The following is a 15,473-nucleotide window of genomic DNA, read 5'->3' on the forward strand; positions in this document are numbered from 1 at the left end:
ACAGTTTACAAGGTTTTAGAAATTATTACTCGGATCGGCACAAATAACATGTCTCTATAAAATTCTGGTGATTATACACATTTTACAGGGCGGGTAATAGTTTTAGATAAAGATAAATGATATAATATTTAAAAAAATATGTGATGTACATATTTAATTACTAATGCCCTTTTTAGGAGCGAAGTATAAGTGTGTATTTGTGTGAACTTGTATGTGCACCTATGTGTCTGAATTTTTTTATGTAATGGAGAGTTGCGAGTTATGAATAATGTTTTTTTTCTTAAATTAAGGTATGTAGGTAGTCGAAAAATATATCGGTAGTCGAGCTGCGAAAAAGATTGTTGAACGTTTGGAGGAGATGAGAAATCGGCGGTTTGCTGTATAATGTGTAAAATAGTTTGGTGTGGCGGGTACGTTTAGATGGTGTTAAAGTTAATTTGAGACATGAGTTTGGGGAACTCATTTTAATATTTAGGATTTCATACATGAATATGGTGTCGGCTACCGTTTGCCTTAATTTCAGAGGTTGGAGTGTACAATGATATTTATTCGAACTGGAGAAACTTAATGAATTCATTTTGTATTCGATGAATATAATTTATGTATATGGGATTCTTTACGGGTTATTGCTCTGTAAAGCTGGTGAATCAACAGGTGAATTGATTATGTCTACAAACCGTATACATAATTGACAATTGATCGGTTGATTTCAAGGTGATTTTTACAAACCAAATTTACTGTTTTAGTTTAATTCTGTAAACTTATTAAATAATCACCTAATATCACAGGATGTTGGCGCACTTCAGCTCCGATATATAGGTCATCAGAGTACAAATTCAGGATGCCGTTGGCTCCAGGAGCTGATCCATGGGCCACATGTCTTCCGTCAACAGTTAACTTGGCACTGGCTCCGTCTCTCTGTAGTCGGATCTCATGCCAACGCCCATCGGAAACTCGAGCTGAGGCAACACGCACTACTCCTTCTCCAGATCCTAATTCCAGGCGGTATTGGACTATACCATTCACAATCTGAAAGCACAAAATTATTAGAATAAAGCTTATCAAATTATGCCAGATTGACACCAAACAGAACTTAGATTATTTTTTTATTACAGCAGAACGCCGTTAACTTGTAATTCACCGGATGTTTTGACGTATTGATTTGAAATCCAAATTTTGAATCAACAAATTCCCATGTACCTTTTTGGAATTTTTAAGAAAGAAAAAAGTATCTGCGGCCACACCTTCAAATTCCTGTAGGTATTTAAAGTAAATTCAAATAATAAAATGACTTCACATATTCACTGGCAAAAATTTTGAATTACAGATTTTTTAGAATTATCGGGGTTCGAGTTAACGAGGTTCTACTGTAGGTAAGTTATATTATTCTAACGCATTGAACCAAAAATCTACAAACCTCTAAGATGTTGTAGTCGATTTTTCCAGCGGCATACATTAGATTCCCTGATGGATTCACTGTACGCAGTCGCATTGAGAGTGTTAGCTGATCTTCTAACAAACGTTTTCCATTAACATTCTCTTTGTTCACTTTGTACTGGGCATAACTTTTCCCTCCAAAGAATACAGGGCTGATGGGGCGGAAACAGTTCTCTCCGTAGCACTTGAAAGTTGGCATTTCTGCTTCACACTTTCCTTCCCCCTGCCCCTCCACACACTGGCAGGTGAAGCCTTGAGATGTTTGATCTGGGAAGCACTTCTTGTGATCGGGACATGGTTTTCTTGCACATTCATTGAGCACAGTTTCACATCTATCTCCACCGTATCCGTCTTGACATTTGCATTCCAGCTTGTGCTGGTGATAAGGACTTACTAGACTCGTGACATCTGCAGAAATGGCAGTCACTTTATGGATATCAAGAATGATTCGGTCCTGACATTCCCCGTAAGCACAATAATGTGAGCTGCACTTGATGCGAACTATCTTTTCCACAACAAGCTTGGTTGACTCTTCTAACTCTTGAAGATTTGAATTCAACGCTTTACGAATGGCATCAGATGAATAGTATGCTGGTGTATTTTGAGGTGTTAATTTTTTTACTGCAAACAGCACATCCAGATCATGAGCAATTACTTGACGTCTGTTTCTGTTCAATTTGTAGGATTCTTCTAATGAGATATTACTGGCAGATCTTTTGTCTTTGTGATTTATCAAATTGACATCATCAGCAGAAGGCTGCACACTTATGATGATTATGTCTTTCAAACGGCAGTTCAAGGAGCTTCGTACAGATCTGATGAAACCTTTCCTATGGCTAAGTACAAAGTTTTTAGGAAGAATTTCCCTAAATCGTATAACGACTGAATTCCTCAACATTTCATCTGAAATAAGCTCGACGTTAACTTTAACAATTGTAGAGGAAGAAAACTTGCTATCGCTAACCGTTACATTTATCCTGTAATCTCCGATGTCCAGTCGGGGTAGAGCTATTAGAGTTCCATCATTTTCATTAATTTGGAACAAGTCAGGAGTTGGATATTGGACATCACTTGTCGGAGATAAGGAATAAGTCAAAGTGTCATATGGATCTTGATCGGAAGCAAATACTTTTCCAATATCTCCGCCAGCATATTCATCCATATAAGAATTGATGTTGATATCCAAGGGCGTAATGACTGGTGGATATTGAGACTCTTCTATAATTTTAATAACAACCCAAGCGTCAGAAAACAGGGGTGGATTTCCATTATCAAACACACGTACTTGCAGAACGTAATGATTTTTAATTTTATGATTGAATTTGGTCGCTGTTCTGAGGAAGCCATCCTGTTCCAGTCTGAATGGTGCTGCTTCATTTCCAGTGATGAAATCAAATGTATAAGGAGCGGCATTGGGGTGGGCGTCGGCATCATGCACAATAAACTTCAAGATCATGTGGCCAAGTGCTTTGTCTTCCTGAACCACTGCAGTATAGTTAGACTGGGAGAATAGTGGTGGATTATCATTTGCATCTGATATTTCAATATTAACCATAACAAAGCTAGACATCACGGGAATACCATTATCCTTGGCATGTACTTCCAGAACATAACTTGACTGAGTTTCTCTATCAAGCTGTGAGGCCACAGAAATATACCCAGAGTCAGAATCGATAGAGAATTGAACATTACGATCGCCTCTCTCTATGGAATATGAAACGCGGCCGTTAGATCCACTATCAATGTCATTGGCCGTCACTTGAAGAATCTTGTCAAATATTTCAGCATCTTCCCTGATTCGAGTATTATAAGAAGTTTGAGTGAATATGGGAGCATTGTCGTTACTATCTGTTACAGAAATGTTAACAGTGCAGAGATTGTTCAAAGGGGGAACTCCTCCATCTTTAGCTTGAACAGTTAAGAAGTATTCTTTGGCTCTTTCGTAGTCCAGTGGTTCAGATATTGAAATGACTCCAGTTTTCAAGTCGATGGTGAACTTCTTGTGCTCATTTCCTCCAACAATAGAGTAGGATATTTCAGCATTAATTCCCACATCCTTGGAGGTTGCCAGAACTCTTACAACCTCAGTACCGACTGAGTCTATTTCAGGAATGACGGCGAAATAGAATTTAGTGGCAAACTCTGGTGGATTATCATTAATGTCTGAAACAGTAAGTTGTATGGTAGCCTGGCTCCAGCGCGATGGAGCTCCAAGGTCAGTAGCTCGCACCTCTAAACTGTAAGAGCTTTCAGTTTCTCTGTCGAGCGGAGCAGCCACAGTAACAATTCCACTGTCCGCTGTTATCAAGAATTGTCCATTCAAGCTGTCCACTAGAGAGTATCTGACTTTACGATTGATTCCCAGGTCTTGATCAGAAGCATGCACTTTAGTCACAAGGGTACCGACTTCAACATCTTCAGGTAGGGTCACGCTATATTGACCCATTGAAAACTGTGGTGCATTATCGTTAATATCAGAAATAAGCATTTCTATTTCTGACGAGCATTCCCAAAGTGACTTTTCTTTATCCTGAACATGTGCCATTAACTGATACTTCCAATACTGTTCCCTATCAAGAGGCACGGCAGTCTTTATTTCTCCCGACTGTTTATCCACTGTGAAATGTTCGGCATGTTCTCCTGACAGATAGTATCTGAGTTTAGCATTTTGTTCTTGATCATCATCCTTAGCTTCGACAGTCAGGACGTAAGTTCCCACGGCAACACCCTCGGATATGGTGTGTCTGTATCGGTGATGTAAGCAGTATGGTGGATTATCTGGAAGGATACAAATTTATAGTTAGAATGTGTTACTTGAATAATAATTTGTACCTACCATGGAAATTTAAAATGAACTATGTAATGTGACCATCAAATAAATACTACAGTTTTGAAGGTTAGTCAGGGATGTAAAATGTCAAAATTAAAGTTGAAAAGAACATAAAGTTATAGCATGGTGTGCGTAGGTAACTCTAAGTGACCAGATCAGGCACGGGGACTCCATCGAAGTCTCTCAGAAGGGTGTACTGTACAGAGCCTGCAGATATTTTAATAGTACACAACTGCTGATCATGTATAAATAGCAAGTGTGCCCCACCGTTGAATTTCACAGCCCCCTATGGTCTGGAACCCCAAAACACTTGCAGAAACGGGCGGCCCGTTTAATAGATTCTCCTATCATAATAAATGGATTACAATCATTAGAGCACAGACATCAGGTGAGAATTTCGTCCCTATTCTACCGCTATTTCAATGGAAGATGCTCCGAGGAACTAGGGTAGTTGATCCCTTCGCAATGGTGTAAACTCGGGAAACACGCAGACCGATTTCATGTGATAAATGGGTCCTACAACATGGATCTCTTCAAAACCCATGTTCACTCCTTCATATCCTCAAAAACCCCTCCGCACAGCATCCCCAAAGATGACATATTTTTTATATTTATATGATATATTTTTCCTCGGGGCCTCCTGTGCGGAGTTAATGCAAAAAAAGACAAACGTGAAAATTTATAATGAAAGAGGAAGGTGCCTGTATATAAGTTAATAAAAAAATTCTTGTGAAATCCCACGGATAACAAAATCTTAATAATACATGTACTTGCCATTGGCATCCAAAATTTCAATGGACAATTGAGTTGTAGCAGAATGCCGTCCGTCTGTGGTAATGATTTCTAGATCATAGTTGGAGATGGATTCTCTATCCAGGTGTTTGGCAATATAAACTTCTCCCGTGGATCTGATTTGGAATTGACAAAGTGGATCTCCAGAAGTGATGTAATACTCCACAGGAGTGATTTCAGCATCCTCATCTGTTATTTCCAACTGAAGAACAACCGTGCCTGTTGACAAATCATTTTTCATAAATTAATAAGGAATCTGACAATAAAATCTTCCAGATGTAAATATCAAACACAAAACATTTTCAACTCGGCACAACTTGTTTTGTTCGCCTTTCTCTGATTGGCTGGTCTGTCAGTTTGAATGTCATCCAAAAACAGTACTTAATTTTGAAAAATGTGAAAAAACAGCGAATTTATCTGGAATTGAACGTAAAATGAAAATATTTTAGAGCAATCTAAAGAGACAATTCACTTAAGAGAAGTACATTGCAAACTGTCAGAGGCTTTAGGGGTTAGTAATGTCTGCAACATTTGAGACATACAATATTCACCCACCATATGATTATATGGCTAGTAACATAAACGAGACGAAAAACTGAAGAAAAATTCTTCACTATAAACATGATAATTATGTATGTATTATGACTTAATATTTTTAATTTACCTGGCCAGGCATCTTCATTGACTGAAGCTACATAGTGTGTCTTAGTGAACACAGGTGGACAATCATTATAATCCTTCAGCCGGACAATCACAGATGTATTTGTGATATGCTTGCGATGTGCGTTGTCCATGGCCAGGACCTGAAACTTGTAATCCTGGTGCTTCTCCCGATCCAGATCAACCAGAGTAGTTATCCAACCAGTATAGGGATCGATGGCAAACACATTGCCCAATTCTTCCATGTCCGCACCAAGGGCGTATCGGACTTCTCCGTTAGAACCAGAATCTCGGTCTTGTGCAGTCACTAAAAAGAAAAAAAGAAAATGTTTAAGGCTACGCACATTTTGCGATACTGGTGAAGGTAAGGACTATGTAAAACAAGTAAGTTTTAACACTTTTCAGCAAGTTCGTAACAAAAGAAACCAAATGAAAGGAGTAAACACACAGGAGCAGAGACTACAAGAAAAACACAGAACTCATTACTATATAGAGCGGTGAACCTCTACCAAGAAATAATGACTAATAAAAAATAAGGGGAAAAGTGTTAAATTTAAAAAAAGAAGTGACGAAATATGTGAAGTGCAATATTTAATTTTTGTAATTTTTTAAGGTTAATTTGTAATTTTAAATACCTTTACTGTACTTAGTTTGTAACGTTATTGCAATATTATTGTGTGCTTTTTATATTAGCACATATGTTACCTCTGCACATGTAATGTACTATTTAAAGTTAAATTAAATAAATATTTATTGACACAGATTAAATAATTGTTTATTTATTTATTTTTCACAGTCTCTAAAAACATTTGTACACCAATGCCGTTATTCCACAGGGGTATGTAAAGAGGACGGACCGCCAAACAACTCGGTCTTGGAACACACTCCGTGCTTCTTTTACATTATCCATTGTATCATACAAACTCTCCTTATATTCTGACTCTTGACATGGCCCGACTTAAGTATTTGGTTCAGTTGATCGTGCCATGTATTACTCGGGCGTCCATCACTTCTCCTACCATTCGCATTTGCGTCATATATTCTCCGTGCACTCCTTTATTTGTTCATTCACCGTATATTGATGACATTCCTGTATACTGATGATAATTATACTAACCTCCTAAACACTGTTCCTACCTTGAAGGAAGGATAAAATTTTTGAAAATACTTTACGTCACATTACTCAGAATTTTGTTAGCAAAGAATAATTGTGATTGTAAACTCAACAGAGATGTGCATATATAATGTTAATACACAATGGCTAAGGGATTCACATTAATATAATTTGCATGTTGTGCTGCGAATAAATGCATAATTTATCCAGAAATGTAGGTAATTTGAAGACAACACTAATTTCAAAGTTAATTTTCATGTTCTGTAAAGGTTTTTTTCAAGTTCTGATATAATTTCAGTTCTGTGAAGCAACTGGCCCATAATGGTAAAATAATAGAATTTTAATAGGACATTCACACAACTTGAAAATTAATGTTGAAATTTGATGAATTGTTCAAGAAATAATTGTTAACAATTGTTTCAGTAGAAATAGTATCAGATTTATCAAAATCATGGAGAATAGTCATAAGTACAAATAATTAAAATAGAATCACGGCAAATGTCCAATACCCTTTGAATATCTCACTAGCACTGGCACTCACGGTTCCCAATTACGATGCGCAACTTAAAATATTTTTACGAGTTAAAAATTAGAGTGTACCATATTTGGTAAAAATATGATATTATTATTAATGAAGTGTGATTTTAAATCATACCTTTTAAAACGGACGTTCCTTGTTCAACATTTTCCGCCAATGTCAGAACATACGGCGATGAATGAAACACGGGTGCATTGTCATTTTCATCAAGAACATTCAGGGTGATCTCTGCTAGAGCAGACAGGGGTGGACTGCTCTTGGTTTCTGCAATGATCCCAATCAAATGAGAGTCTTTGGTCTCTCGGTCCAAGTTTCCCGAGATCACGAGCTGGCCCAAGTCATCGATTTGGAATAGAGACTTGTCAAACAAGCCGGGAAGAATGCGGAAGGTGGCGGCCACTTCAGACACCATTTTTAGACGAGTTATGACAGTGCCTGAAAATAATCACACATCATTAAAATGGTGTAAATTAGTAGATCATTTGTAAAGGTGCTTTTCTGGTATATGAGCAAGATAAATTGCCAATTCTGCTTATTGTCGAACAATAGTTTTGCTCTTCAATATTACCGTGTCCCATCAAGATTTCCGTATTGTATAAGACAATTAAGATAAATTCACAACCCTAAAAAACAATCTTCTGCAATAACTTCACCAAACTTATACGAAAATAAACTTGGAAGCAAAACTACATAAATATATAAATATTATTCGCATTCAAAATTATGACAGTTTGTTAACCAACACATTTATTCGCGGGGTAACTGACGTGCATGCGCACAGATCTGAAAATTGCAATGTTGTTATTGGTAATAATTCCAATCAATTGGTAACAATCTCTGTACAATGTGTAAGAAAAAAACTTTTTAACGAATGTGAAGTGGTTTTTCTTTAGTAAGACTGTTCAAGTATATCCTACTCCTACGGAACAAAGTTCAAATAATAAAAGTATGTACATTTTCATCTATTTAAAATTTAAAACAACTGCCTGTAACCTCTTGTCATTATGACAGGTTATGTTTTGTTTGATAGGAATGAATTGTACCTGGGGGTGAATTTTCAGGGTAGAAGAATTTTTCACCAGTCCTCTCGAATATAGGAGCTTGATCTTCAGGAGACATTATGTAAACTTCTATGGGCACGTCAGAATGTAAAGCCGGCTTCCCAAGGTCGGTGGCTCTAACCCAAAACTGAAAGACTTGAGATTCTGAAATAAGAAAAAAAAAATAGAACATTATATTTCATAATAATGGTAACATTGATCAGGTTTCATCAATAGGTACATTATGCAATATCTTTTTTTAATAAATTTCGTTTACATACCCAATGACTCAGCATCCCTAACTAAAGTCAATGATCCAGTATTGACGTTGATTCCAAAAATGTCGCTTACTCCCATTTTCTTTGTTTCGTAAATAGAATACTGAATCTTTCCATTCACACCATCATCTGGGTCAACTGCCTTTATCTAAAACCAGAATGGTCATTTATCAGTAATTGTGACACAATTGTGTTAAAATTTTAATATTCATATATCATTTTGGCATCTACCAAACCACCGTAATGAAATGAATTATTGTTTTCACGGTATGACTCATGAAGCGTTGTTTTTCAGAAGTTTACATTTGACAAAAAATGGCCATCCAGTACCATTTTTTTTTTGCAGTTGAAAGGTTTCAGTTAAATGCTGATTCTAAGTCCTTTTCAGATTTTGAACAATTGTAATCAGCAGAAGAGGAAAACTATCATGATTTTAAGCTTTTCAGCTTATTACAATTTGTTAGAAAGCTGAAACGCGTAATGGGGACGTTTCAAGTGTCAAAAAAAAAAACAAAATGGTGCTGAAAGGCCATTTGGTGACAATTTTTCATTTGAATTTTTGCGAAAGATCTGGGCCATAGTAAAATCACATCATTATACAATAAAAATCACTCACCTTCAAAAATGACATAGAAATGCTGAAGTTTGAGTGAATTGCTGCTTTATATTCTTTCAGTAGGAAGATGGGAGCATTATCATTCTCATCTGCAACCTTCACCCTGATTGTGGTAAACGCTGGTCTTCCACCTGCATCTGAAGCCATTATAGGAACCTCATATTCCCTTGTTAGTTCTCGATCCAATTTCACAAGAGTGGTCAATTCTCCAGTCTGACTGTTGATGGCAAATGTATTCTTCAATAAGTTTGAAGGTATCGAATAAGATACTTGTCCAAATTCACCAAAGTCTTCGTCTATTGCTTTAACCTGAAATAAAGGGAAACTTCATTAACCTCTCAGACTAATTTATTCGGTTTTGTCACTTTTGAAAACAGAAATTGTTGTCTCCCTTACTGTCATAGTGAGAAATATGATCTAAATAAGAGAAAACACTTTTTGTTTTTTTTATGTGAAACCGAACAAGAGTCCCAACTGCTCCCGACCATCTGGAGACTGTGAGGACTTTGGCATCCCCAATTGGGGTATATTGTGAGGTGGAGGTAGTGGGGAGGGGAAGGAGATTTGATAAATGCATGAAAAGATTGGTACAATAAATCTTAGGGTTACCTTCATTAAAAATAAATAAAATTTTACTCACCACTGTAATGTGAAGTCCAGGTGGTTGATTTTCAATAGCTGTTGCTTCTTGAATGACATGCGTAAAACTTGGTGCATGCCTGTTGGCGGGACTCAGCGAGAGTTTTACGCGACTGAATGTTGTGTACACTCCATCTGATACTGACACATTCAAAATGGTCATTGGAGATGTTCCAAACTTCTGGATGTTAAGCAGAGAGATGACGCCTGAAATTTAAAAATGAAAATAGTAAAATTTCATTGGCTTATCAATGAATGTGGAGCAATCTAACAGCATCTGTCCTTCCTCCCTCAATTATTCCGGGCCTCTTCTAGACCCACATTCACAAACCCCTTCCTACAGCCCATTTATTGACCCTCTTCACAACATTATGGTGAAATAGTTCCCCTGTTTGTACAAGGACTGTACTAATGCGACTGGTTCAAAAACAGTTCTGGTGAGTTATTCGGCGCTGTAGTCTGAAGGCTGAAGATTGCCCTGAATATAGCCAACTTCCGATAGGAGAGGGCACCAGAAGAGAAAGAAGGTTGAACAGAGTACAGGATCAATAGTTCTCTTTGAATATTTTATATGGAAGCAGCTTTGTTTATAGGTAGCAAGTAGAGCGAGTGTGTACAACAGACATCAGCATTTTGAAAATAATTACAATATCTTTGACTAGAACTACTTACCATTGGTAGAATTGATGGAGAAGGCCTGCTGGGTGTTTCCCCCGACGATGGAGTAGGACAGATGGCTGAGGTCGATAGGGTCGGGGTCACTGGCAGCCACCCGCGTGACAAACTGCCCGCGGGCTGCGTGCTCCGATATCACGCAGCTCTCTGCGCACAGCTGCTCCACCCGGGGAGGGTTGTCATTCATATCCAGAACTAGAAATAATTCACATTATATTATTGTTATGTCTTAAATATACGCATGCCACGTCTCTTGCCATCCGCATAAAGTTGGTTTGAAATTCGTTAGTGGTTTGCCACATCGTATTCGCCTCCTACTCTGCGCTTCATTCCGGACGACGCTAGAGGACTATCTTTTTATTGGGCCGAAATATAAAAGGGTAGGGAGTTTGACGAAGCCATCGCTCAGGGAGTGAAAACACGACCTGCAATAGCCATCCCAAGCTAAGGTGTGAGCTACCGTGCTCAAGCTGAATGACCTAGGGAACAGGGTCACGAACGGTGCCTTCAAGAATCAGGGTCGCATCTCGAGTATTTAGACCTTACCCCAGCACTCGGGGCACTGCTGTAGTGGACCTTCTATTTCCCTATAAAATTGGACAATTCAAAACCTCCCTCTTCCCTCGTGGGGCCTTCAGGGAGACAAGGGGGAGTGGACTCTTCTATCGTGGGTCCTTCGGGGACCCAAAGAGGAGTGGAGAGGAGAGATGTGGCCCTCTTCCCTCATAGGGCCTTCAGGAAACTAAGGGGGATTGGAGAGGAGACATGAGACCTGAGAAGACACACTGTGGAACCAGAATAGTGTGGCCCCATATCTAATGACAATCCTGGTGAACTTCATAAAAGGGACCGCGTAACTGTTCAAGGAATGAGGTAAAATAAGAGATAGCACAATGGGCCTATGGCCTAAGTTCTCACGGAAACTATATGTAAACTGTTTCCGCTCTATTATAAAAAATAAATTTAAAAATCTCACTTATAAGGATTTTCAAGGGGTTGAACTAATCCTTATGGGAAACATTATATGGGCGCACAATGAGGCCATTATTTAATGTCAGTTCTATTGTTGTGTGGGAAGTTTATGTGTGAGGAAACTCAACAACAGGGGCCTATATACGCAAGGGTATGCGGATGACATTGCAACCATAATAAGGTGTTGGGATGCAGACACAACCCGAGGCCTTATACAGTCAACACTGGCAACAGTGGAAGAATGGTGTGAAGAAACAGGACTGTCAGTCAACCCAGACAAGACAGAACTAGTAATCTTTACGCGTAAAAGGAAACTAGAAGGATGGAGCAATCCAACCTTCTATGGAAAGGAATTAGAACCCTCTGACACGGTTAAGTACCTCGGAGTCATCATAGATGCCAAACTGAGCTGGAAAAACCAGGTGGAAACTGTAGGCAGAAAGGCCTGTGCTCTGATGTGGGCAACTAGGCGAATCTGCGGCAGAACGTGGGGTCTCAAACCTAAAATGATGCAATGGCTTTACACAGCCGTTGTAAAACCAAGGATCATGCACGCAGCCCTGGTCTGGTGGAGGAGAACAACACTGAAAACAGTGATGGTCACACTCAATCACATACAGGGACTTGCATGCAGAAGCATCACAGGAGCCATGAGAACCACTCCAATACTAGCCATGGGAGTGCTGCTGAACCTACCCCCACTAAACATAGAAATAGAGGGGGCGGCGATGGCGGCAGCCTACAGGTTACATTGCAATGGCCAATGGAGAGGAGAGTTGCCCAGAAACAGTCACACGGAGATAGGAATAAGACTGAGGGCAATTAGTCCGACGGCTGGGATGAAGCAGGACGGCAAGCAAGCCGAATACTTCTTCGGACAGCTGTTTAAAGTGACGTACCCCACAAGGGAGGAATGGGACTCGGTCCCAGGTCCAAACTCCAAACAGGAACTAATCTGGTTCACAGATGGGTCCAAGATGGAGGAAGGAACAGGGGCCGGGGTCTGTCTACAGGGATCTAAGAGGGAACTCAGTATACCTCTAGGAATGCACTGCACTGTGTTTCAAGCTGAGATGAAAGCCATCTTAGCCTGCGCACAGGAGAATATGAGTATCGGGTACAGAAATAAGAACATAAATATATGTTCAGATAGCCAGGCGGCCTTAATGGCACTGGAAAGTAACCGATGCGACTCCAGACTGGTGATGGAATGCAGGACTATCCTTATAGAACTGGCGACCATCAATAAAGTAACCCTGCTCTGGGTACCAGGACATAAAGGTATTGAGGGCAACGAGCGGGCTGACGAACTAGCAAGGAAAGGGGCGAAAGCACCACTTGCGGGATCCGAGCCGGCCGTAGGAGTAGCAGCTTGCCACACCAAACTACATATCAAGAGGTGGGTCAAATCCCAACACTGGAAGGAATGGAAGAAGGCACCCGGAATGAGGCAATCTAAAGTACTCATAAACGGACCGGACCCTAACCGAACCAGGCAACTACTCGATATGGACAGAAACTCACTGAGGGAACTGGTAGGACTATTAACGGGACACTGCCATCTCAGGAGACACATGCAACTGTTGGGAGTGGAAAACACCAACATCTGTAGGAAATGTGAAGAGGAGGAAGAGACTCCAATTCACCTATGGTGCCAATGTCCCGCTCTGCTGGGAATAAGGCTCAGATACCTGGGAAGACACAGTGTGGAACCAGAAGACATCGCCACATATCCAATGACAGCCCTGGTGAACTTCATTAAAGGGACCGGGTTACTGGCAAGGGAATGAGGTAAAATGGGAGATAGTACAATGGGCCTATGGCCTAAGTGCTCGCGGGGAACTTAAGTAAACCGCCTCCGACCGAAAAAAAAAAAAAAAAAAAAAAAAAATTGGGCCGAAATATAAAAGGGTAGGGAGTTTGACGAAGCCATCGCTCAGGGAGTGAAAACACGACCTGCAATAGCCATCCCAAGCTAAGGTGTGAGCTACCGTGCTCAAGCTGAATGACCTAGGGAACAGGGTCACGAACGGTGCCTTCAAGAATCAGGGTCGCATCTCGAGTATTTAGACCTTACCCCAGCACTCGGGGCACTGCTGTAGTGGACCTTCTATTTCCCTATAAAATTGGACAATTCAAAACCTCCCTCTTCCCTCGTGGGGCCTTCAGGGAGACAAGGGGGAGTGGACTCTTCTATCGTGGGTCCTTCGGGGACCCAAAGAGGAGTGGAGAGGAGAGATGTGGCCCTCTTCCCTCATAGGGCCTTCAGGAAACTAAGGGGGATTGGAGAGGAGACATGAGACCTGAGAAGACACACTGTGGAACCAGAATAGTGTGGCCCCATATCTAATGACAATCCTGGTGAACTTCATAAAAGGGACCGCGTAACTGTTCAAGGAATGAGGTAAAATAAGAGATAGCACAATGGGCCTATGGCCTAAGTTCTCACGGAAACTATATGTAAACTGTTTCCGCTCTATTATAAAAAATAAATTTAAAAATCTCACTTATAAGGATTTTCAAGGGGTTGAACTAATCCTTATGGGAAACATTATATGGGCGCACAATGAGGCCATTATTTAATGTCAGTTCTATTGTTGTGTGGGAAGTTTATGTGTGAGTTTCACTGTGAAACATTCCTGAGAAAGTACATTCTATAAATAAAATTAGGAGAATTTAACATCATTTTGAATTATTTTATCCATAACTAGTATACCCTGCAATGCTTCGCTATTGCTGATATCTTTCTCGGGTGTCTCCAACTTCTTCCACTATTCACTACTGTACTACCACAATGTTAGTGTTTAAAAATATATATTTTTTTTAAATAATAACAATTCTTGCACTCTTCATTGAAACACTGGTAATAATGTGAAAAAACATCAATTTCAATCAAGCGCCCCTGAGGTGATAACTCACAAAAGCGGCGCTATAAAAATTGTCCAATTATTATTATTATTATTATAAATAATTTACCTGTAACCCATATGTGTGCAGTGCTGGACAGAGCCGGGACTCCCTTGTCGGTGGCCACCACGGTGAAGTGGTGCGCACCCAGCGTCTCGCGGTCCAAGGATTGTTTCAGGTAAACACTGCCGTCTGTCTCCACATGGAAATATAAGCTGGCATTGCTGTGTACTTGGGAGATCGAGTATGATATCTCTTGGTTGATTCCTGAAATAAAACAGGCATGCGTTAATATCATTTTATAGAGCAATTTTACAGGGCCATATTTTTATGGCAAATCGCCAAAAGAGAGAGCTTTACAATAATTATTGAAAACAGTCACATCTAAACAATTGTTTAAAATTAAAACTAATGAAATCGAAGAAAAAATTTATACTAAACACAGTATAACTGTATAAGATTTTACAGTGATTGATATTACATATATTTTACACTTAAAACAAGAAGAAAGAAAAAGATAAATGTTGGTAGGTTAGAATATGATATTAAAAACAGTTCATGGTAGTGATTTATTTTAAAATGAAAACAATATTTTATTGCTTATTATTCGCAGATATTGTTTATGAACAGTGCTTGCTCTTCAACTTGTCATTCATTGCTCGGTTTTGTATTAAGATTGTCCAAAGATCTAATGTATATTAATCTTCTATATAAATAAAAATGTAAATGTTTGTTTGTTCAAAATCTTAAGTCTCCAAAAGTTTTTCATCGATTGTTTTGAAAGATTGACACAACGTTGCATTCGAATACGTTTGTGTTTTTATATACCTATATTATATAGATGTCACCTGTGACAGGTAAAAACATGCTTATTTTAAAAACAGTGCCATCTGTTGGACATAAAGGCAACATGCGCTATTGTTTTTCTATCTGCACAGACAGATTGAGCCACAGCAAGGCGTGGCGGGGTACAGG

At 39.3% G+C, this 15,473-nt stretch overlaps 1 protein-coding gene across 1 annotated transcript in view; it reads right to left on the bottom strand.

Annotated features, from left to right (window-relative positions):
* LOC149423568 (fat-like cadherin-related tumor suppressor homolog) overlaps positions 1–15,473 on the bottom strand; it is a 525,483-nt gene that overhangs the window by 16,358 nt on the left and 493,652 nt on the right. Inside the window, exons 20-30 of the mRNA XM_089631647.1 lie at positions 14,568–14,765; positions 10,617–10,814; positions 9,946–10,151; positions 9,306–9,614; positions 8,693–8,837; positions 8,415–8,576; positions 7,489–7,806; positions 5,724–6,026; positions 5,042–5,278; positions 1,418–4,215; positions 777–1,029 (exon numbers count right to left, since the gene is read on the bottom strand). Coding sequence (XP_089487773.1) covers positions 777–1,029; positions 1,418–4,215; positions 5,042–5,278; positions 5,724–6,026; positions 7,489–7,806; positions 8,415–8,576; positions 8,693–8,837; positions 9,306–9,614; positions 9,946–10,151; positions 10,617–10,814; positions 14,568–14,765 — 5,127 coding nt within the window. The remainder of the gene's footprint in view (positions 1–776; positions 1,030–1,417; positions 4,216–5,041; positions 5,279–5,723; positions 6,027–7,488; positions 7,807–8,414; positions 8,577–8,692; positions 8,838–9,305; positions 9,615–9,945; positions 10,152–10,616; positions 10,815–14,567; positions 14,766–15,473) is intronic.

Source organism: Hesperophylax consimilis, chromosome 5, assembly GCF_061612785.1.
Source record: "Hesperophylax consimilis isolate HC1 chromosome 5, BYU_Hcon_1.0, whole genome shotgun sequence".
NCBI classification, from domain to species: Eukaryota; Metazoa; Arthropoda; class Insecta; order Trichoptera; family Limnephilidae; genus Hesperophylax; species Hesperophylax consimilis.